The following is a 23,132-nucleotide window of genomic DNA, read 5'->3' on the forward strand; positions in this document are numbered from 1 at the left end:
AGAGTCGGGCACGACTGAGCGACTGAACTGAAGTGAACTGAAAGGCTCCATTCCTACGACCTAAGCACCTCCCAAAGTCTCCATTTCCTAACACTATAATCGTAGGGGTTAGGATTTCAGCATATGAATTTGGGGAGAGAATCGATTCAGATGTTCAGTCGACAGCATTCACGTGTGTGTTAGGTATCGAGCCCAGTGTCTGTCACCTGCACTGCATTGGTATGTGTGTGAGATCAGTGTGTTAAAAACTATGTCCTCTTGAGGACCTAGAGTTAAATAGTGAGATGAGAATTGAAAGAGTAATGAATTAGGATGGCAGGATTGTTGGTGATATTTCCAAATTTCACTATTGGATTATATTGTTTTTTGAAATAAGCATTCGAAGTATATAGTTATTAAACAGGATAGCAGTTCCTCTTAAATAGTCTTAATTGTCTTGTGCAGGTTAGTTTTGTCTCTCTGATTTTACTGTCATCAGCCCCCTAGCCCGGGGTGAGGGGTGGATTTCTTCTGTTCTCTTGTATTCCCACGGCTTTCAACGCATTGCTTAACATATGGTGTATGTACTTGTTGATTTTAACGTATGTGTTTGCATATATGCACAGCAACTGGGTAGAGGACGTGGGTGTGTGATGGCAGTGTGCGTTCCTTCTCATCTTTTTTTCCCTTGAGTAGCTGTAGCCTGGATGCTTTTCTTCTCCGGGGAGGAGGCGGAACGGCTGACCCTTTAACAAGTTGTCCCTCACTGAACAGGTGTCTCCCCCGCCTCTCGGAAAAGAGGGATGGTTGGATACTTAGTGACATCAGAGATCGACCAATGAGAAGTCAGGCTTGGGCAGACGAGCCAATGGGCGGTCGAGGGCGGGCCCGGTTTCCTGGGAGCCCGGCGGGCCAGGCTGGTCCTCCGGCCGCAGCGGAGTCTCCGCCGCTCATGCTGCCAGCGGCAGCTCCCGCGACTCCCGGCGGCTCCAGTGGCGGCGCCGTTCCCCTGCCCGCGCTTCTCCCGGACGCACGGCGCGGGCACCTCCCGCCGCGGCGCAGTTCCCCCGCCGCTTAGGCTCCGGCGGTGGTGCAGCTCATGCCTCCCGGCGCGGAGCGCGCAGGTGGGCCGGCCGCCGTGAGGAGATAGGCCCCCGGGGGCAGCGGCGGCTGGACCATGGCCCGGAGACCCGGGGCGCCGGCCGCCTATGGGGAGGACTTCTCCTTCGTCAGCCCGCTGGTGAAATACCTGCTCTTCTTCTTCAACATGCTCTTCTGGGTGAGTCTTGGGGGTTATAGGGGCACCTGGGCTGCAGGGCACTCCCTGGAGGGTTGAGTGGGCTGCCAGCGCTGAGGAGGGGTCGTTCCCGGATGCCCGGTTCAAGGCGAACGTGGTGAGCGGCACTGTCTAGTTTTCTGGAAAAATCGCACTTTGGGGTAATTTATCCTAGGCAGGGACACCCCAGTGGCTCCTTGACTGCCGAGGATGTTGGGGTGGAGGGAATGCAAGGGATTCGGTAAAGCTTTATGGGTATTCTCTCGGCTTCGGATGAGGGTCTGTGTCAGGCTAAAAAGGTGGGTTTGAGCGGGAGGAGCGGGTTTTCCTGTTGGCCCAAGCAGACCCTTAATACATTCACGATTGGGGGATTTTTCAGGCCTGGGGGCTGGGAGGCCCTGCTGGCAAAGAAAAAAAGAAGTGGGGAACCTAGACCTTTCCTCTCCCTTCCCTCAGAGAGAATGGGTTCAGGGCCTTTCGTCTCTTCCTTTTTTTGCAGGCCTCTGCCGCCCTCCCTTCTCCCCTCCCTCCAAAGGCTGAGAAAAGACCGGAATGGCCTCCAGGTGTGGATGTTTTTCCCAGAACTCTCCCAAACTTTGCCCACCTTTCTCAGGACCAGGCTCCATCCCCTGGAGTTTGATATTATTTCGCTTCTTTAAATAGACCCCAGGTTGGACGGGGGGAGAAGTCCAGGGGTCCTTTCAGAATCTTCTGATTGGAGCTGAGAAAGTAGAAAATGTCGGACTGGGGCTGCCTCGATTCCTACCCCCAGTCTGCCTTCAACTGTTGACTTGAGTAACCTGGGCAATATGTTCACCTCTGTGGGCCTCAGTCTCCTCCTCCATAAAAATCAAACCCAGCATGATCAAGGATGCTGGAAATTCTCTGTTGGAGCTGAGAATGCAGCTGGGCCAGATCATGAAATGCTAGCTCAATCCTGTTTCATGTCTCGAGAGCCCCTGAGCCTCTCTGGGTTTGAGAACATGGGCAGATCCATCCCCAGCCCCCTCACATTCCCCAGTTTCTCTTCCAGCACCAACACCAGAGCTGCTGCTGCTCTAGGAGTCCATTAAACTTGCCCACCTCTGCTTGAGACCTGAAGTTCAGACTTGCAGGAGGGCGGAGTCTATGTTTCCTAGGAGAAGGAGCAGACTAGGCAGCTAAGCCAGTTGCTGGAAAGGTTTCTCGGGGGCCATGGTGTGAACAGACACAAAGTACATAAGTGCCAGCCTGTTGGGAAAAATGAGAGAAATCCCAGAGGGTGGTGATGACGGCTCACTCTCAGCCATTGTACTAGGAAAAATGAAGTTTGAACTCCTAACAAATTTTCAGTTCGGCAACTGGAAAAAAAAAACCCTAGAAGACATCTTGTCTAGAACTCTGCATTTTATATATAAGAAAGCCAAACCATAGCGATGTTCTTTTATCCTATGTCAAAAAGGGGGTTAGTGGGCTTGACCTGGTGATTTCTCTACTGAATCACAGGGGAAGTCCTTGGTTGCTGCTGTCGCTGGGGTGTTAGCAGTATTAGTAGTTAACTAGTCAATGCCAGTTTCAGCTGGTGGCCAGGGAAGAAAATCTCACCACCACTCTGTCAGGCTGGGGGATGTCCTAAGGGGAAGCCCCACACCTAAAGGCAAATTCCAGAGAACCCTCTTACATGCCCACTGAGTGTGCCAGGCTAATGACATGCCATCTTTAGAGCCAGCACTAGCATCCCAGGGAACTCAGGTCCTTGTTCTAACTTCCTCTGTCAGTCATGACTTTGCATGCAACTCCGTTGAAGCCTTTGGCGCTTCACCCTTATCTGTGCACCCTAGAGGCAACAGCTGGGTGCATCTGTTACACTTGCCTTCACGGTCATTTTCCTGGACTTCCCCCACTCTACCCCTTTTACCAGATAAGTGACTTTGAGAGGTCACAGCAAGGGAGAGAGTTTGGCTCCATAGACCCGTTTTTCATGGTTCCAATGCTTCATTCAAGGTCAGAGGACCTGGCTAACAAAGCTGGCACCATCCCAAATTAGAGAAGCACCCCTTCTTGGCCCTACTTGAGACTCATAAAAAGTCAGAGGCACTAGAAATAGCACACTGAAGGACAAGAGGCCCAATATCTTTCTGGCACCAACTTACTGTGTGACCCCAAGCCAATATATGTGTGTCTCTGTCCTTAAGCTTTCTCCTCTAAAGGAGAAATTTTTTTCTGCCTCTGTGAACTATTTAAAGAGGAGTGTGTCACTCTGGGGACTGTTTTCTTTCTTCTAGACCTGGGGCTAGCTCTAAGGATGCATCTTTCTTGTGTCCTGGGACCCTTGGGACATCGACCTTCCCAGGGGACAGTATTTTTTTGGTGTTACTGAATGCCACTTCTCCCCCAGGTCTGGACTCATAGAGTTAATCCCACTTATGGTCACCTGGAGATGAAGAGCTGTTTCCCCAGATCAGGGGTCATTTTTCTTCCCATCCCCCTTTAGGGACTGATTATGGTGATTTCTTTTTTTAGGTTTCTCCACTATCCCAATCAAGCTCCCCTTTCCTACTCAGGAGGCACCTATGGTTGGGATTGTCAGCCAACTCCTATTCCAGGCAGAGCTTATGTTCTGGCCAGGTGCTGGGGAGGTGTGGATGGATGGTGTTTGCATCTGTGCCTGGGGCACACTGGGAAGGCATCATCTGGACTCACATGCAGTGGTGACCGTGGTGGCCGTGGTTATCCGTGCTACTTCTCTAGGAGCCCTGACCCTTGGGGTATTTGGAGTCTGAATCAGAAAGCTCCTGGCTCCTATGGGACCAGGACCTGTTCCTTCTGTTCATGCTTCAAATCTCAATTCCTCTTTTGCCTAGGAGTTCTGGTTTTCTTCCTAGAATTGTGCAGCTGGGTTACTGATTGTTAGGATTCCGTGGCTTGGAGAATTGCCCCAGGATCACAGAAGTTATAGTTTAGTCTTTCTGTTAAGAAATAGCTGACTTAAAAAAAAGAAGTAGCTGACTTTCCTTACCTGCTTGTATTAGACAGCTCTGTGCAGAGGGAATGAGGGCTTTTCTAGTGGCTCATTTGGTAAAGAATCTGCCTGCGGTGCAGGAGACTTCTTGCAATATAGGAGACCTGGGTTTGATCCCTGGGTCAGGAAGATCCCCTGGAGAAGGAAATGGCAATCCACACCAGTATTCTTGCCTGGAGAATCCCATGGACAGAGGAGCCTGGTGGGCTACAGTCCATAGGGTCACAAAGAGTTGGACATGACTGAATACAACCTTCTGTCTGTCTGTGCAAAGGGAAGACAGTGGGCTGATACACCACGCTTTGTCAGCTTGGGCATATGTTGGCAGGAGCATTTTCAGTGCTGCCCACAGCAACCATCTCCCTCCTTGCTGATCCTTTTCCCACCCAGGGCAGCAGTTGGCGTAACTTTTGAGTCAGGCAAAGCCTAGAAGCTCAGCTCTCCTGCCCCTGTGTCTCAGCGGAGCCTTCCTTAGAGGCGATGCCTCAGGACTCACCTTGTGCACGTTTTGATCGTCACATCTTTTTTTTTTTTCACCTCTGCCCCAATTATGCATTTCTTTATGTCTCCCCCTCTAGGCTCCTGAGGGTAGAGACTCTCTTATTTACTTCTGGATTCTCAGCACCCAGCTGCGTTTGGCAGAGAGTGGGTACTTATTGAATGTTTATTGAGTGGTGAACAAGGGGTCAGAGCCTACAGGGTGGAATCAGGATGCCCTTCCTCCCTTCTTATGGACACTAGTCTGTCAGGATGAAACACAACCTTAAGTCCTCAAGCATCCTTAATTCTTAATTGGGGTTGCAGCCTGTGTTCTCTTCTGCAGTGGGCCTGGCACCCTTCCCTCAAGCCAGGTCAGAAAAAATGGCAGCCATGGCCTCCATCGTCTCCCTCAGGGCCATGCCTGATACTGCCCACAGCACACATGGACCCATCCAGGTCTTCCCTGGGCTGATCCAGGGTTCTGATGAGATATCTCCTTCAAGAATTTCACTTTCCCGCCTACTTCCACTGTACTGGAATCCCCAGGGGATTCAGAATACACCCCCCCCCCACCCCGACCAAACCACCTTCAGCACTATCTGTTGTAGTCTGGCTCGGAAGCCACGAGGAAATGATGGGGCGTTGAGCCTGGCAAAAGCCCCTCCTGAGTGCCCGGGTCCCTTCCTGCCCACGCCACCCCCACCTTTACCACCATGCAAGTGCAGGCATGCACGCATGCACACACACACACACCCCACCCCACCCCCTCCTGAGTGCCTGGTGCGTGCACACACACACACACACACACCCCCCACCTAAACATGTTAGGAGATAGAGCCCATTTCCTCCCCGATTTTTCCCCTCCTTTCCCTATAGACGAGGCAGGCTGCAATAAATGAATTATCACATTATTTTTTATAAAACACCACCACCACCACCAAGAATGAAGACAGAACCATGCTCTTTGTTGTCAGGTCACACACATGCCTTCTTAACTCCCTAAATAGCTCTGTTTGCCTTGTACCAAGTAGAAAATCATAGACTTCAAGCAGCTTTTAAAAAGGATAAAAGAGAAGCATCTCTTAGAGTTGCGATAGCAAGCTGTATGTCAGGCTGGCGACTCCAGGCTGTGAGTCTGAGGGTTTATACCCTATGAGCCCAGTTCACTATGAGCCCTTGTGAACTTCCCTTTCTCATTTATAACCTTGGAGAACCAAAACCAGCCATGGCCTAAAAGGAGCTAAAGGTTGGCCCAGACGTTGGAGAGGAAAGAGCTCTGTGGACTGCACTCCATCCGAGGGAAGAGCCCTAGGGACTCCACTCCAGCTGGACAGTTCCATCCTATCCAGCGGGAGAGAGCCAACAGTCAGTCCCATATGGAGAGTTGCCACCTTAGAAATCCCAGAACAGTGGTGCCAGGATGGCTGCTGAAGGACTGGTGTGTGCAGATCCCAGGTAGTGAGAGAGGGGGCCCTGCTTTAGGGCTCGCAGGCTATGATTTTTTTTTACTTTATCCAGAAATAAGGACAGAAAGGACTGAGAAGCGGGAGGTGCAGACCCCTCCCTCCCAACATCCTTCTGGCAGGGGGTGGAGGGGACAGTGGTTTGAGCCCCATGCAGGGAATCACTCTACTCCCAACTGTCTCCCACTGCCACCATCAAGAAAAGAGAGGGAAAGATTCATTCCAAAGAACAGGTGAAACAGATCCACCCAGTTCATGCAGACTAGGCTTTTTATTTTAATTAGAAAAATTTTTTTTCAAGATTTTATGTGGACCATTTTTTACTAATAAAAGTCTTTACTGAATTTGTTACATTCTGATTTCTGTTTTATGTTTTGGTTTTTTGGCCATGAGACATGTGGGATCTTAGCTCCCTGACCAGGGATTGAACCCACGCCCCTTGCATTAGAAGGCAAAGTCTTAAGCATTGGACCACCAGGGAAGCCCCTAGATTGGACTTTAGAACGTGGAAGGTGGACAGGCCAGGCTTCCTCTTGGGGGCTGGTGGGCCCTAGTGGTGATGCCCCATTGGCCCCTTTCAGGCGCAGCTCCAGGACTTCCCTCTGGGTCCTGCAGGGCCCTCGTGATGCTATTTTACTTCCCCGGCCTGAGCCCCGCCGTTTGGAGATTACCAGCTGCTCACCCAAGACAACGGCAGGCAGCTCCTTCCCACCTCACACGAGGCCCTGAAGTGAACACACACGCCCTGGAGCTGCTGTGAGGCAGAGCAGGAGGCAGCTATGTGACCGAGGTCACGAGGCTCTGGAGCCATATGGACATACCTTCCAGTCCCACTTTAGCGACTCACTAACCGAGTAAATTCTCCCAACATCAGTTCTATAAACTGGAGATCCTACCACTCTCTTGGTCTTGTGGTCATAGCGTGTATGTATACAGTGGTTAGTCCAGTACCTGGCCCTTTAGCCCTCGAAAAAAGGTAGCTATTACCATCGTTGTTAGAATTGGCTCGTCAAGGTCACCTGTTGGGGAAGGACTTGGAGAGCTAGGATGAGTGCTTCTCCTGACAATTGACTGGTGTGTGGGGACTCAGTCTAGGCCAGGGCCAACCTTAAACCTGACTTCCTTCAGCCTCAGATGCCCCTGCTCACATTCCTGCTGTTAGCCAGAAGGTGATGATGATTAATGGTATCATTATATTTTATAGTTTACAGAGATGTTTCCTATATATCATAGGAACAGAGATTCCACTGTTGTCTGAGGACCTTCCCCAGGTCCACTTCTCAGAGCTTTTCACATTGCATTGGCTTTAATCCAATGGAAGCAGACTCAAGAGCTAATCTGCCTGTAATTAGGGACATTCGAGCCAGTAGATCTCTTGTCCAGGACCTTACCTGGGGGCCCTTCCCACTTGGTGCTGATGGCTGTGAATTAGTGTGCCAGGGGCTGGAATAAGGGTTTTCCTCACAAACATCAGTGCATGACTGTCTTTTCCTGATTTACAGGGGGAAAAAAAGGTCAAATAATGGAGTGACTTTCTCTGTTTTCTGTTATCTCCCATCTTCTCTCCAAGACCACAGCTGCTTATCTGCCATCAAGGACACAGGGAAGAGGACACGTTAGCAGCAAGCCTTCTGGAAAACTAGGAAACTATTTAGAGTATTGCCATACTATTTTATGAGATGCTGAGACATGTGGCTAACAATCAAATCATGTTAGTAAAATTGTTCCTTATTTCTAGGATAGAAATTAGTATGTCATTTCCTCTCGTGACATACTGAGAAGGACACATTATCTATGTTAATACTCCTGTCAAAAATACATCATCTGGATCAGATTGGGGAGAAACAATCCAACATCCAAATGTTAAGCCAAACCACTGGCCTGGACTTACCCAAAAAAAAAAAAGTCAGTATCATAAGGAAAAATATCAGAACATGTATTGGCAATGATGTGGAGAAATTGGAATCCCGTACATTGCTGGTGGGAATGTGAAATGGTGCAGCTACTATGGAAAAAGTTTGGTAGCACCTCAAAAAATTAAACATAGAATTACCCTGCTGCTGCTGCTGCTGCTGCTGCTAAGTCACTTCAGTCGTGTCCAACTCTGTGCGACCCCATAGACAGCAGCCCACCAGGCTCCCCCATCCCTGGGATTCTCCAGGCAAGAACACTGGAGTGAGCTGCCATTTCCTTCTCCAATGCATGAAAGTGAAAAGTGAAAGTGAAGTCGCTCAGTCGTGTCCAACTCTGTGCGACCCCATGGACTGCAGCCTACGACCTGGCAATTCCACTCCAGGGTCTATACCCAAGAGAACAGCAGACAGGAGGTACTCAAACAAAAACTTGTACATGGATATTCATGGCAACACTATTCACAGTAGCCAAAAGGTGGAAATAACCCACATGTCCATCAGCAGATGAATGGAAAAACCAATTGGGTTCTATCCATACAGTGGGACATTACTCGGCCTTAAAAGGTAATGAAGTCCTGATACATGCTACAACACTGACGAACCTTGGAAACATTAGAAGACTGACACCAAGGGCCACATATCATATGATTCCATTTATAGAAAATGTGCAGAACAGGCAAAACCATAGACACAGCAGGTCTGTGGTTGCCAAGGGTTGGAGGAGTGGAGGGAGTGGGGAGTGACCATTTAATGGGTACAGGAGTTGCATTTGGGGTGAAGAAACTGTCCTGGAGCCTGATAATGGTGATGGTTGCCGAGCAATATGAATGTACTTATGGCCACTGAACTGCACTCTTTAAAATGGTTAATTTTGTGGTATATGTACTTTACCACAATTTTTTAAAAGTCAGTGTTTTGAGAAACCAAATACAAAGAAAAGAAAAAAAAGCTGTGAAACTGTTCCAAGCTAAAGGAGACTTGATGCATGGATCACTAAATACATGGTCGTTGACTGGAAGCTGAATCAGGAAAACGGGAGGGGGGGGGAAGCAGTTATAAAGGACATTATTGGGATAATTGGGCAAAGTTAAATATGAATATAAATTAGATAGCAGTAGTACCATATTAAAGCTTGAAAAAGAATCTACTACGTCAAGATTGCATATGGTATACCAAGAGAGCACTGTAGCTTCTCAGTGTCCTGTCACCTGGACATTTTTAAGTTCTGCCATTTTTTTGGTGTAAGGAGAAAACACCCTGGTTAAAGGTTGTGAAACTGTAGGCAAGTGAATCCCAGTTTAAGAAAATATGATATTACAAAGTGTGGATTTACACAACTAACAAATTGAGGGTGACTTTTTTTTTTAATGGATTTCATTTTTTAGAACTGTTAGTTTTACAGGAACTTTGAGAAGATGGTACAGAGAGTTCCCATGTACCCCACATCCAGTGTCTCTTGTTTATTAACATCTTATGTGAGTATGATGCTGCTTCTCAGGGGGCCCAGTGGTAAAGAATCTGCCTGCCAACACAGGAGACTCAAGAGACACAGGTTCGATCCCTGGGTCAGGAAGATCTCCCGGAGAAGGAAATGACAACCCATTCCAGTGTTCTTCCCTAGAAAATTCCATGGACAGAGGAACCTGGTCAGCTACAGTCCATGGGGTTGGTCTCAAAGAATCAGACACAGCTGAGCAGGCACAGGAAAAATCTGGAATGAACTTTCCAGCCAACCCGAAACATTCATTCCATTAAGTTCCCTGCTTTATTCAGCTTCCTTTAGTTTTTACTTAATGCCCTTTTGTGTTCCAGGATCCCATCCAGGATACCAAATTTCATTTAGCTGTTATGTCTCCTTAGGTTTTTGTTGGCTGTGGCAGTGTCTCAGAATTTCCTTGTTTTTGAAGCCTTTGACAGTTTGGAGGAGTACTGATCATCTTGTCCCTCTACTGGAACTTGCCTGATGTTTTCTTATAATTATACTGGGGTTATGGGTTTGGGGAAGGAAGACCATGGAAGGGAAGTGCCATTTCACATAATCTCATACATCACTGACCTGTGCTGATGTTGACCTCGATCACCCGGCTGAGGGAGCCAGGCTTCTCCACTGTAAAGTTAGTCTTTTCCCCACCCTTTGGCAGTCTGTTCTCTTCGGAAAGAAGTTACTGTGTGCAGCCCACACTTGGAAGGTGTTCCACCTCCCTGACACTGCAGTGAGTGATAGTCGCTCAGTCATATCCGAAATGGTGTGACCCCATGGACTGCAGCTCGCCAGGCTCCTCTGTCCATGGGATTTCCCAGGCAAGGATACTGGAGTGGGTTGCCATGACCTTCTCCAGATGCTGCAGTACCTCCATAAAATATTTGGAATTCTGTGTGAGAGATTTGTCTTTTCTCTCCCATTTATTAAGTCATTTATATCAGTATAGACTCACGGATATTTACATTTGGGGTAACAATTCCATACTCTTTTATTTTGATATCTCTTTGGCACGGCCACACCAATGTGGGGTTTTGTTTTTTATTTTTGAGCGTTTCCTTACCTTCTGGCACCACAAGGTGCTCCAGACTTACCTATTTCCTGCCCCAGTCCTAGGATCAGCCATTTCTCCAAGGAGCCCAGCGGATGGCTATTTTCATTATAAGGTGATTACTCACCTTACATAAGGATAAAGGTACTGGTGCGGGCAAATTATTTTATATAATTTGATGGACAACTCTTCAGGAACATGCCCTTGGCTGGACTCAGCTATTTTAAAAACTGTGTCTAGCGTTTGAAAGTTTCCAGTGAGGCTTCATTCTAGCCAGAATATGAAAAGCTATTCTAGGAAGAGAAGTGTCTTTATCTCCATTCTCATCATGAAAGGAGGTCACTGGTGATATTGTGGGATGTCACAAGGATTCTGCAGCAAAGACTGATATGGTGTAGACGGTACCCAACTGAGACTGGAAATGAGGTTTAGTCCAGATGTTGCCACTGCACCCATGTGCACTTGGTCAAATACCACTTTGCTCTTTTGGCCTCATCTATTAAAACAAACATAAAAAAGGGAGTGGCCGGGCTCATTCCTAAGTTTCTATTCAGCTCTCAAATGCTAAGCTAATAACAGCAGTACTCACTTTGGAATGGCAGCAGCTCTGAGGAATTCAAGGTGGGAGATGTGATCAGGAATAGAAGTGTGAAAGAGCAAGCTGTGACTCCAGGATAAACGGGCAGATCAATGACAGAAATGCAGAATTTCAGAGGTAGCTAGTGAGCTTCCAAGCAAGCAGGATCATTAATGACATTAAATATTCATGCTCATATTAATGTCTTAACTTTCTTTTTCACATAACCAGCATCTGCTGCCCTAGATCCCTGGCTGAGTGTGCTTGAGGCTGGTGGTTCTCGAACTTGGCTGCGTGTTGGAATCACATGGAATGCATTCAGGAACACTGTGACCTGGGTTCCAATGCCAGAGATTCTGACATACTTGGTTTGGGGTGTAGCCTAGGCATCAGGAATTTTGAAGTTCTCCTCCACGCCCCCCCCCCCATTCTAATGGCAGCCAACATCAAAAAGCACTGCCTTAGGTTATAGATGGAGAAGGCAATGGCACCCCACTCCAGTACTCTTGCCTGGAAAATCCATGGACGGAGGAGCCTGGAAGGCTGTAGTCCATGGGGTCGCTAAGAGTTGGACACGACTGAGCGACTTCACTTTCACTTTTCACTTTCATGCATTGGAGAAGGAAATGGCAACCCACTCCAGTGTTCTTGCCTGGAGAATCCCAGGGATGGGGGAGCCTGGTGGGCTGCCATCTATGGTGTCACACAGAATCAGACACAACTGAAGCAACTTAGCAGCAACAGCAGGCTATAGATGCTCTTGCCCCCTCCCAGATACGTCTCCTTAAGGGCAAGGACCGCATCTTGCTCATCTTTGCAGTCCTGAGTGTCTCCTACATAACAGCTGATGAATTGGATTTGGAGAGTGTATTTGTTTCCTATTACTGTTGTTAACAAATTGCCACAAACTGAATGGTTTAATATAACACAATTAGTTTTCTTATAGTTCTGGAGGTCAGAAGTCCAAAACAGGTCTCATTGAGCTGAAATCAAGATGTCAGAGAAGCATGATTCCCTCTGGAGGCTTTAAGGAAGAATCTAGTTCCTTGCCTTCTCCAGCTTTTAGAGGCTATTCATGGTCCTTGGCTTATGGCACACACTTCAGCCCCTGCTTCTGTTCTCATACACATCTCCTCCTCTACTCTGACCCTCTTGCCTCCTTTTTATAAGGTTCCTTGTGATTATATTGGGCTCACTGGGATAATCCCCCCATCGTAAGGTCCTTAAGTGAATCACATTTGCACAGCCGTGTAAGGTAACATTTTCACGGGTTTTGGGAATTACGACAGGACATCTCTTGGGGGGGACACTGTTCTACCTACCGCAGATAGAGACAGAATAGCTGCTATAATTAAAAGCCCACCCATGGAATTACTTACCCTGGGACACATGGCATCTCTTTACTTTGCCTTTCTTGTTTTAGCTGTGCAGGGATTTAATCAGAGACTGTCTCTGTGAAAAGTTATACACCCCAGTGAAAATCTAACATGTGAAAAAACAGTAAGGAGCCTGTTTAAATAAAGAGCAGATACATATTTTTAAATGACTCAGTAAAGTGATGTTCAGAACCAGAATTGGCTGTGGTGAGTTTTAAAGGGCAGACAGAGATGCCTGATCGCTCTGGCAAAGGGCTTGTGTCTCTGGGTCTGCGGGATGATCGGGATCTCTGTTGTGGGTTTTCCTCACCTCCCACCCACTGCCCCGTGCTCCCTGAGCCTGGCTGTGCTGTGGGATAAGAAGCCAGCTGGCACCTCCAGACCCTCCCACAGCTCTCTGCAAGCAGCTCCCTCGCTCCTGGACACAGAGTGTGAGGGCCAGCACATAACGCATGGGGCCCCGAGGCAGAGGTGATGTCAGACGATTGGGGACCAAGGAGAAGGGTCTTAAAAGACATGGTTTTAGACAAGGTTTTCCCATTTCCTGCTGAATGCGCCAGCTGGTAGAGTTCACTAAAGAAAATCTCTCTCTACTGAGGGACTAGTCTGACCTGTTGTCCTGCTACAGGGGCTCAATTCCCTTCTCCCACCAAAGCCCCAAGATGTTTCTTCCCAGCTGGTCTCTGTCTTGCAGGACAGTGGAGTCCAGCCAGCCCTGTCCTTCCCCACTGAACTGGTCAAGTTCCTGCTGAGAACTCCCTCCAGCCAGAGTGTGGCCCCAGCTATTGCCATGGTGACAGCCAGCTGCTGCTTAGCACCAGCCTGGGAACTGGGCATAAAGGAAGGGTGCGCACACGGGGTCACCCTGCACTCCTGGAGGCCTGCGGCAAGGGCACAGGGAAAGCCCCTTTAGGGAGCCCTGGTGGTCTTTGATGGGTTTGTTTTCTCAGAGAGAAGCCAGGAAGTTTGAAAGGTCTAAACTTCTCTGTTTCCACACCCTGGAATCAGACGTTATAAAGTTTCCTTTGTAAGGTAGTTCTGCTATTTTACACCAAGGCATTCATGTGCAAGCATTCTTCCACTCTGGTTTGCACTTTCATTTTTACATTTGACACCACGTTGACCCGCAAGAGAGTTAGAGACCTGGGAGATTCTACTCAGGCCTGCTTCAGCTTGAAGACCTTCTCTTTGAAGTAGTTGGATTCAAATTCAGAACTTCACAGTTTCTATGTGACCCCAGGCAAGTTAATCATTAGTAATGATTTGTTGTTAGTCGCTAAGTCGTGTCTGACTCTTTTGTGACCCCATGGACTGCAGCCCATGAGGCTCCTCTGTCCATGGAATTTCCTAGGCAAGAATACTGGAGTGGGTTGCCATTTCTTTCTCCAAGGGATCTTCCCAGCACAAGGATCAAACCCTCACATCTCCTGCTTGGCAGGCAGATTCTTTACCACTGAGCCACCTGAGAAGCCCCAATTAGTAATGATAGATAATATTTATTACTAGGCATCTTGTTAAATGCTTTCCATGCATTCTTTTATTTCATCTTCACAGTAATCTTATTAGATATAGTTGTTTTAAATGCCCATCCTCAGGGACTTCCCTGCTGGTCCAGTGGTTAAGAATCCACCTGCTAATGCAGAGGAGATGGGTTTGATCCCTGGTCCAGGAAGATTCCACATGCTTCAGGGCAGCTAAGCCTCTGTGCCACAGCTACTTAGCCCTCGCTCTAGAGTCTGAGAGCCGCAACTACTGAGCCTGTGAGCCTAGAGCCTGTGCTGTGCAGCAGAGCAGCCACTGCAGTGAGGAGCCCACGCACCGCAACAAAGAGCAGCCTCTGCTCACTGCAGCTACACGGGAACGAAGACCCGACACAGCCGAAAGAGCGACGACCACGAAAACAAACAGACTCCCAGATATGGAGACTGAAGTTCAGAGGGTTGTCCAGCATGGGCTCAGATCCTCCTCACTCTGAAGCCCATGTTCCTAACTGCTCTTCTGTATTAACCTTGCATTGCCTTAACTTCCTCATCTGTAAGATGGGGAGAATAGCTGCCTCACCAGATAACTGTGTTGTAAGAATTAAATGTGATCATCCTGATACAGGCTTTTCATGGAGGTAATGCCCTGCTGGATTCTATCAACAGTATCACTAGGAGGAGGGGGGGTGGGGAAGATGCTCATTCCTGGTCCAGGAAGAGTCGTCATCCTCCTCCTCTCCTCCAAGGTTACTCACAACTCTCAGGGCTCCCCGATTTCCAAAACCTCAGTGTGTGGCTCCTTCCCTGTCTCCACAGGTGATTTCCATGGTGATGGTGGCTGTGGGTGTCTACGCTCGGCTGATGAAGCACGCAGGTGAGCTACAGTTCCTGTCCATCTCCCCCTGACTCTTGCCTGCCCCTTTCTCCTCTGCCTCTTTCAGCCCTGGCCCTTCAGCCCTCCTCCTCACAGAAGCTGTGGAGCTATAGGAGGCCGCCACCCTCTAGCCAAATCCTGGCGGCTTACTCCGCCTGGCCACCCAAGCCAGTTCTGGATTTCCCTGAGCTCCTGCGAATCTTCTGAGATCTGCCTGCATTTTAGGCTTAGGGCGTATCTAGGGAAGAAGGTAGGCTTCTGGGTGCAAAGACTACCCAGAGGCTTCAGCCCTCCCTTCACTCTGTTTAGGAGAAACTCAACCTCCATTCCTATTCCTCTACACGAAGAAGTCTCCAGGAAACAGAATATGCAAAAGCCAGCAAGCCTAATGCCATTCTAATTCTTTTCTGGAGCGAAAATGGTTCCTCCTCTCTCAAGCCTGGGAATAAAGGCTCTTACTTTGTTAGTTCCTCAAATTAAAGGCCACAGACTGTTCTGGGCCCTTGGTGTTCTCCCCGTGGGAGGGCAGTACTGCTCCCTGTAACCTTTTCCTAGCCACATTGGAGAGTCCCTCACCAGGGCAGGAGGACAGTTCTGGGGGCACCCCACCCCACCCCTGGCACCCTGCTCAGTGGGCACCAGCTCAGACTGAGGGCCCCTCCCCCAGAGGCGGCGCTGGCCTGCCTGGCTGTGGACCCGGCCATCCTGCTGATCGTGGTGGGCATCCTCATGTTCCTGCTCACCTTCTGCGGCTGCATCGGATCTCTCCGCGAGAACATCTGCCTCCTGCAGACGGTGAGTGGTAAGGGGCACCCCCCTGGGAAGGCCCGGGCCACTCCCTGTGCTTCTCCTTCCTGAAACCTTTCAGTTTCTTTTGTCCCTTGCTGCCCCCTGGTCTGTGCTGGCCACTCCTCCCTGTAGAGCTCAGCCCAGGTAACCCAGCAAGGGCAAGCACCCCCAGGACAGCATCCCAGAGGCAGCTGCCCCACACTGTGGGGTGGGGGGTGTCTGGGAGAAGTGGCCTGTGGCCCCCAGGTGTCCCTGTGGCCCTGGGAAACCCCTGCCCAGCGCGGTAACAGACTGTCTCCTTTTGCCACCTGCTCCCCCACAGTTCTCTCTCTGTCTCACCATCGTGTTCCTGCTACAACTGGCAGCTGGGGTCCTGGGCTTCGTCTTCTCAGACAAGGTAACTCTGGGAGTCACAGGCCTACTCAGATGTGAACCAGAGGGAGGAAGGGAAGGTTCCTGCCTGTGCTCAGCCTAATTAACCACAGTGGTCCTTCCCCTGAGGAGCATTAGCCTTTGAAAGATTGTCCTTAGGGATAAATGAATGCACTTTAAAGTCACCATATTTAAAGAGGACTTCAAGATTGTAAGGTGTTTTCCTCTGACAGTCTGAGAGGCCAACAGGGAAATAAATTCTATGAACCCAAAGTTAAAATAGTCTGCAAACTTTAATGCAAACGATTGAGTAAAATTCAGTTATCAAGTGGGTCACGGACAACATGAAGAGCCTTTTATTTTTAAAATTATTTATTGGGAAAAACAAAAGTAAGAAAAGGGGGAAGTAAACAAGACTTTGAACAGTTCTCACCATATCTGGAAATGGTCTGCCATTCAGTGGCAGCCCTTTTAATTAAAAACCAGAATTTCTTTCCAAAAGGGCAGATGATTGCCAGGGGCAGAGTATAGGACTATGGATAAGAAATTTTGAGAAAAGTAATGAAGCAGGAAGGAAGAGAGCATGCTTAAAAACTATGAAATTGAGAGCCACTGAGTCAATTCAGAGTGTCCTAGTCCTTCTGACTTAGTAAAATCCTAAAAATGATACAGAGAAAAGATCTGTACTCAAAAACGTTGGAGAAGACTTTTGAGGGTCCCTTGGACTGCAAGGAGATCCAACCAGTCCATCCTAAAGGAGATCAGTCCTGGGTGTTCATTGGAAGGACTGATGTTGAAGCTAAAACTCCAATACTTTGGCCACCTGATGCAAAGATCTGACTCACTTGAAACGATCCTGATGCTGGGAAAGATTGAGGGCAGGAGGAGAAGGGGACGACAAAGGATAAGATGGTTGGATGGCATCACCGACTTAATGGACATGAGTTTGGGTAAACTCTGGGAGTTGGGTGGCGTGCTGTGGTCCATGAGATGGCAAAGAGTTGGACATGACTGAGCGACTGAACTGAACTGAAAGAGATGCAATTCTCTTATGTCCACTAGAGGTCAGTGTCTTAGCTCAGTAAGTCCTTTTCTACTAAAAAACAATCCACCCCCTCAACACACACACAAACTAGTTTCACTGCTTTACATCAGTCAAGTATTTTGTGTAATAGTACTCAGAAATGGATAAATATTGGCTTATCTTGAAATGCGGCTCTGAGATATGGCAACAGCAGATCAGCAGTTTTCTTGCCCTCAGGTACCAGGGAGCCCAGGGATGCATGGGCTTCGGAACTGGCCCTCTTCCCAGCTAGGACTTGGTTCTGACTTCAAGGTTGACTTAAATAAAGAAAGATGAGCACCATCTATTGCTGTTTCTGCAGGGGAGCAGGTTAGGGGCTAGTCCTGTGTTCTGATTCCCTCCTCATGTTTCTGGCAGGTGCGGGGCAAAGTGAGTGAGATTATCAATAATGCAATTGTGCACTACCGAGATGACTTGGACCTTCAGAACCTCATAGATTTTGGCCAGAAGGAGGTACGGGTTGAGAGAGGGGTGGTCATCTAGTGGTCTGGGAAGCTATGGGTAAACGTTAATCCTATCCCAAGAGACAACTCACCCTCAAGGTCTGTGGGCTTTTTCATTACCTCATAGGTAATGGATTCTGGGAAAGGGTTACACATATCTTTAAAAGTACTTTTACTGGCACAGAACAGTATATATAGTAATCAACCAATTGTGTAAAAGAGGAAAGAATATGTATTCATATTTACAAAAGGAATATGGAAGGATATAAAAGAAACCATTATAAGTGGTTACTCCTGGGGGAAACTGGGAGATTTTTTTTATATCACCAATTAGAAAGTTACATTTTTTAAACTGTGGTAAAATATACATAGTATCAAATTTACCATTTTAAGTGTACAGATCTGTAGCACTAAGTACATTTACACTGTCCTATAGCCATCATCACTATCCATCTCCAAAACTTTCTTCCCAAACTGAAACTCCATACCCATTAGACACTAACTCTACATTTCCCCACTCCTCCTAAAAACCACCGTTCTATTTTCTGTCTCTATGAAATTCTGTCTCAATGAATATACTGTTTGTCCTTTTGTGACTGGCTTGTTTCACTTAGCATGTCTTCAGCATTCATCTATGTTGTGGGTTGTGCCAAAATTTCCTTCCTTTATAAGGCTGAATAATATTCCATCATACGTATATATCACATTTTGTTAATCCATTTGTCTTTTGGTGCACACTTTGGGTTACTTCTGTATTTTGGCTCTTGTGAATAATGCTGCTATGAGTCAGAAGTTATATTTTGAAACAAAAGTGCTTTTGAGACCAGTGCTGAGTTCCCCTTCACTTGGTGTAACACCCTTAACTTGGATCCTATTTGCTTTCATGGTGTAATTATGGGCCCACAGCATTGAAGAGTCCCTTCCTGTGCTTTCTCTACATTAAGACAAATGTTTGTAGCACTGATCCTTTAATTATTTCAGCCAGTATTTGGGGAACATACCCTTTTGCCAGGCTCTATGCTTCCCTGGTGACTCAGTAGTAAAGAATCTGCCTGCCAATGCAGGAGACATGGGTTCGATCACCGGGTCGGGAAGATCCCCTGAAGAAGGAAATGGCAACCCACTCTAGTATTCTTGCCTGGAAAATCCCATGGATGGAGGACCCTGGCGAGCTACAGTCCATGGGGTCACAAAGAGTCAGACACAACTTAGCAACCAAACAACAAATACTATGCAAGAGTGCAAAACCAGAAACTGCCCTCAAGGAGCTTATAGTTGAGTGTGTAAAACAAAATATATACACAAGAAGTTATAACAAAACCTATAAAGTAATAGAAATGAAGAAGAGAAAACTTCTTCAGGTGAAGGTCACTGAAAAGCTTGAGTTCAAAGTTTCAAGGCTGTGTTTAAACACACCTTGAACTTACAAGTAGAAGCTTGCCATAGATTTTTGGTTGCTTTGAGAGTTCCCTGTGTCACCTCAGTGTAAGAGGTGGGGGATTTTTAACCCATGTGATGGGCTCTGTTGCAGTTCAGCTGCTGTGGAGGGATTTCCTACAAGGACTGGTCCCTGAACATGTATTTCAACTGTTCAGAAGACAACCCCAGCCGTGAGCGCTGTTCTGTGCCTTACTCCTGTTGCTTGCCTACCCCCAACCAGGTGAGCACACCTCCCGCCTCATTTCCTCCCACAGTGATCTGAGTTACCTTCTGATTAGAGCAGCTGCCATTGGGAATCTCCATCCCCTAGCTCAGCCAGTCAGTTCTGCAGAACAGCCGTCAGATGTTTTTCTTCACTGCAGTCTGATGGCTTTGTCAATCTTTCACTTCTGTAGCCCACTTGGCAGCCCAGAAGGCCCAGGTCTCTAAAGCAAGGAGAACTGAACTCAGACCACCAGAGGAAGGGAAGTCTGCATTTAGCAATTTCCAACCTAGCATCCTCCACATGTATTCTCTAACAATTTAGGAGTTTAGGAAGGGTGGGAGGCCCATCAGCTAGGACCCCAAATAAAAAGTTTTAGGAATGGGAGTCCCACTTGCTTTTGAACTCTCTCCCCAGGCAGTGATCAACACCATGTGTGGCCAAGGTATGCAGGCCCTTGACTACCTGGAAGCTAGTAAAGTCATCTACACCAACGGCTGTATTGACAGATTGGTCAATTGGATACATAGCAACCTCTTCGTACTTGGTGGTGTGGCACTGGGCCTGGCCATCCCCCAGGTAACTTACCCTGTAAAACTGTGGTTCCACAATTCTGTAAAGACTCCTTTAGTTTGGGGGAGGGCACCTGGGACTCAGGCACTAACATTGTTGAAGGGCAGGTGCTGACTGCACTGGGAAGATTGAGTCAGAGAAAACAAGGCCATCACTCATGGCTGAGGCCTCAATTCCTTCTTACCTTTTCCAGCTGGTGGGAATCCTGCTGTCCATGATCCTCGTGAGTCAGATCAAAGATCAGATCAAACTACAGCTCTACAATCAGCAGCACCGGGCTGACCCGTGGTACTGAAGATCCATCCTGCACCTCCTCTGTAGGGCAGCAGGCGAGCTTCAGCAACCGACAGCAGTGGTTACAGCTGCCGGCACCCAGTGGAGATTGGATTCCAGCCCTGCAAGCCACAGCCCAGTGGGAGGAAGCAAACTCCAGGCAGCAGAAGGCAGGGTGCACAGGTGGCTCTAGTCTGAGAAGGATGTGCCTCCTCTCCTCATCCCAGCTCTCAGCAGTTATTTTGTATTCTAACCTCAATCATTTGGGTTTATGTTTTTGTTTTGTCTGAGACAGATGCTTGAGCAACAGCAGTTGCACAGAGTTGTGGGGGCACTGGGCTTTTCACCAAGCCATGACAACTGACGGCCCTACTAGGCCTGCTACTGAGCTTGACCAACATACTCAGATTCTTACTGTTGCCAGCGAGCCCTGCCTGGAGTCCAGTTGGCATGATACCAGCTCCAGAAGGGACTGGGGCAGAGCAGGCAATGAGCCTGAGGGTCGACTGGGGACAGCAGTCTGTATTGGGTAGGAGTGGAAGGCGATGTGTTTACTAACTGCCTGTCCTGCCACCCTCCCAGGTAGTCAGAGTGAGCTACATCCTGCCCCTCCCTCATTTCCATGGAAACGTGGCAGCAAGGGCAAGGGGTACAACAGCAACCAAATTCATCTCTTCTCCTTTCCCTTAAAAAATGTTTGGAACCATAGTCTATATTCTGCAGCCAGCAGAGGTGGGACTGAGCCATAGGCGCCCTTGAATCCCACCCTGTATGGCCCGCCCTGCCCAGTAAGTGGATTTTCTTTCTAAACATTGGCAGTGTGCAGAGAAAGAGAAGTTAACGCCCGCCCACCACCGCCATTCCTCTGCAGCCCAGCTCAGTGTAAGCAGGGATCTTGCTGGGGCTGGGGGAGCCAGAAATGGCAATAAAAGTTTGTTGACCTGGACTAGGCTGGACTCTGTGAATTTTCCATTCTGGCAACTAGAAGTTGCGGGGGCGCGGTAGAAGGGCCCAGCCGTAGAGGGGGTGGGGTGCGGGGGTAGAAGAGGGAGGCCTCCCTCCAGGAGAGGACGCGACAGTCTCCTAAACGCTACTGTACTTCGCCCGTCCCATCACCCACCCCGCCTCCCTCCAGCAGATACGTTACCCCCTCCCACAACTTCGTCCTCTCCGGTTTAAATTAGATGGAGAGATCCCCAATTCGGATATGGGAACAGCGTAATTTTATCCCCAAACGCGACGTTAATTTTTCTTTCCGAACGAAAATATATTAATTTGCTACCCAAAACTTTACAGATGGGTTAAATCGATAAATCCCAGTCCAGCCCTCTCCCTGGGAAGGGAGGGGCGAGGGAATGAGGAGCAAGAAGGCCATCTCTTCACTACCAGTCTAGACCCTCTAGCCCTCTCTTCCATCTTTATCTGAAGGAGCTGGGCATTGGGCCCATCCGGCTTTAGGAAAAACTCAGGAAAAAAAAAAAAAAAACAACCTTCCATCTGGGCGTGGGGATTCCTCGCGCGGAGAGGAGCTTGCGAGCCAGGCCGGCAGGGAGGCCGTGCTGGAGCGTCGGGGGGCGGGGCCGGGGCGGGGCCGCGCGGCGCCGTGGGTGGTCCCCGCCCCCGCGGCGGCTAGGCGGGCGCCTCCGCCCCCGGGCCTCTAGGAGAGTGTAGGGCTGCGCGGGAGGGTTGAGGGGTGGGGCTGCGTGACCCCACTACCCGGTGAGTGTCCCCGAAGTCTCCTCGCCACGCTCTGCGGTCGGGGGTCTCATGCTAGGGCCTTGGCCTGGCTGGGAAAGATGGGAGAAGCCGTCCCGCGCTGGGCAGCGTCACGAGCTGTCTCCCCGCCCCCAGTTTCCCCTAAGCCAGCCTTCTGCTCCTGGGAGGGCGCCTTTCCAGCCGCCGCCTGGGGCCCCAGCCAATGTTTAGCTCCAGCTAGTAACAGAACGGAAAGAAAAAATAAAAAAAAAAATTTTTTTTTAAGTAAGGGCCTTTTATTCTTGGAGAGAAAAGTAAAAAAAGGCACGCTGTGATAGAGCCAGAGAGAGGCATTTTATACTCTTTCACTTGGTGATGCGGACCCAGAAGTTCGCGCTGCGAGCTGGAGTGACGCACCTTGCTGGTTCACAGACTTTGAGGAGCTTGGTAAGAGGCAGTTTAGAGCCTCTTGGAGGAAAACACCAGGAACGCTAGTCTGCAGAACCAGGATTCAAATCCAGATTTCTTGCACCCGAACTACCTAAGTCTTTACTGTCTCACATTATCTAGCCTTCAGGCTTGTGCAAAAGGAGTGAGAATTTCCGACCGAGTACCAGGGCTTATAACACCCTGAGCATTAAATGTGCAGGAGTTTATAGTGCAATTCAGTATTTCTACCTAGATACCTTTCTCAGTGTCTTTTTAGCTTGCTTTCTCTTTGGTCTGATGCTGGAAGAGAAAATGCATCAATTTTTTAAAGGTTTCTGATCATTATTTCACATTTCAATTTAATTTGCTCCCTGAATTTCTATCAGTTTAATAACCCTAATCTCAAGCATGTGGGGTTAACACAACTGTCTAATTGTTCAGTTCCTAAATCTTGTCCAACTCTTTGCCACCCCCAGGGACCGCAGCACACCAGGCTCCTTGGTCCTCCACTGTCTCCAAGAGTTTGCTCACATTCATGTCTACTGAGTCAGTAATGCTGTTTAACTCATCCTCTGCCTCCCCCTCCTCCTTTTCCTTCAATCTTTCCCAGCATCAGAGCCTTTCCAGTGAGTCACATCAGGTGGCAGAAGTATTGGAGCTTCAGCATCAGTCCTTTCAATGAATATTCAGGGTTGATTTCCTTTAGAATTGACTGGTTTGGTCTTCTTGCAGTCCAAGGGACTCTCTAAGATTCTTCTCTAGCACCACAATTCAAAAGGATCAGTTCTTCAGCTCTCAGCCTTTCTTATGGTCCAGCTCTCACATCTGTACATTACTACTGGAAAAACCATAGGTTTTACTATATGGACCTTTGTTGGCAA

The 23,132-nt window shown here is 48.5% G+C and overlaps 1 protein-coding gene and 1 long non-coding RNA gene across 2 annotated transcripts; one reads left to right on the plus strand and one right to left on the minus strand.

The window, feature by feature from the left end:
- The first annotated feature begins 910 nt into the window (after positions 1-910).
- On the plus strand, positions 911-21,073 carry TSPAN33 (tetraspanin 33). Its single transcript, XM_027968795.2, has 8 exons — positions 911-1,258; positions 14,894-14,951; positions 15,619-15,746; positions 16,063-16,137; positions 17,554-17,649; positions 19,171-19,299; positions 19,699-19,860; positions 20,048-21,073. Exons 1-8 carry the CDS (start codon positions 1,157-1,159, stop codon positions 20,147-20,149), a joined length of 852 nt encoding a protein of 283 aa, XP_027824596.1. The 5' UTR covers positions 911-1,156; the 3' UTR covers positions 20,150-21,073.
- On the minus strand, positions 16,467-21,696 carry LOC132659762 (uncharacterized). The gene is made up of 2 exons (XR_009600531.1): positions 20,039-21,696; positions 16,467-19,504 (listed from the first exon to the last, which is right to left on the minus strand). It is a non-coding gene; the product is annotated as an uncharacterized LOC132659762 (long non-coding RNA).
- Positions 21,697-23,132: the final 1,436 nt, after the last annotated feature.

This window comes from Ovis aries, chromosome 4 (assembly GCF_016772045.2).
Source record: "Ovis aries strain OAR_USU_Benz2616 breed Rambouillet chromosome 4, ARS-UI_Ramb_v3.0, whole genome shotgun sequence".
In the NCBI taxonomy this organism is placed as follows: domain Eukaryota; kingdom Metazoa; phylum Chordata; class Mammalia; order Artiodactyla; family Bovidae; genus Ovis; species Ovis aries.

Excerpts from the sequence above, each read along its gene's own strand:
- TSPAN33 (XM_027968795.2), top strand. The coding sequence starts at position 1,157 with ATGGCCCGGAGACCCGGGGCGCCGGCCGCCTATGGGGAGGACTTCTCC. Across the intron at positions 16,138-17,553 it reads GCTTCGTCTTCTCAGACAAG|GTGCGGGGCAAAGTGAGTGA; the intron begins GTAACTCTGGGA and ends TGTTTCTGGCAG. Across the intron at positions 19,300-19,698 it reads GCTTGCCTACCCCCAACCAG|GCAGTGATCAACACCATGTG; the intron begins GTGAGCACACCT and ends CTCTCTCCCCAG.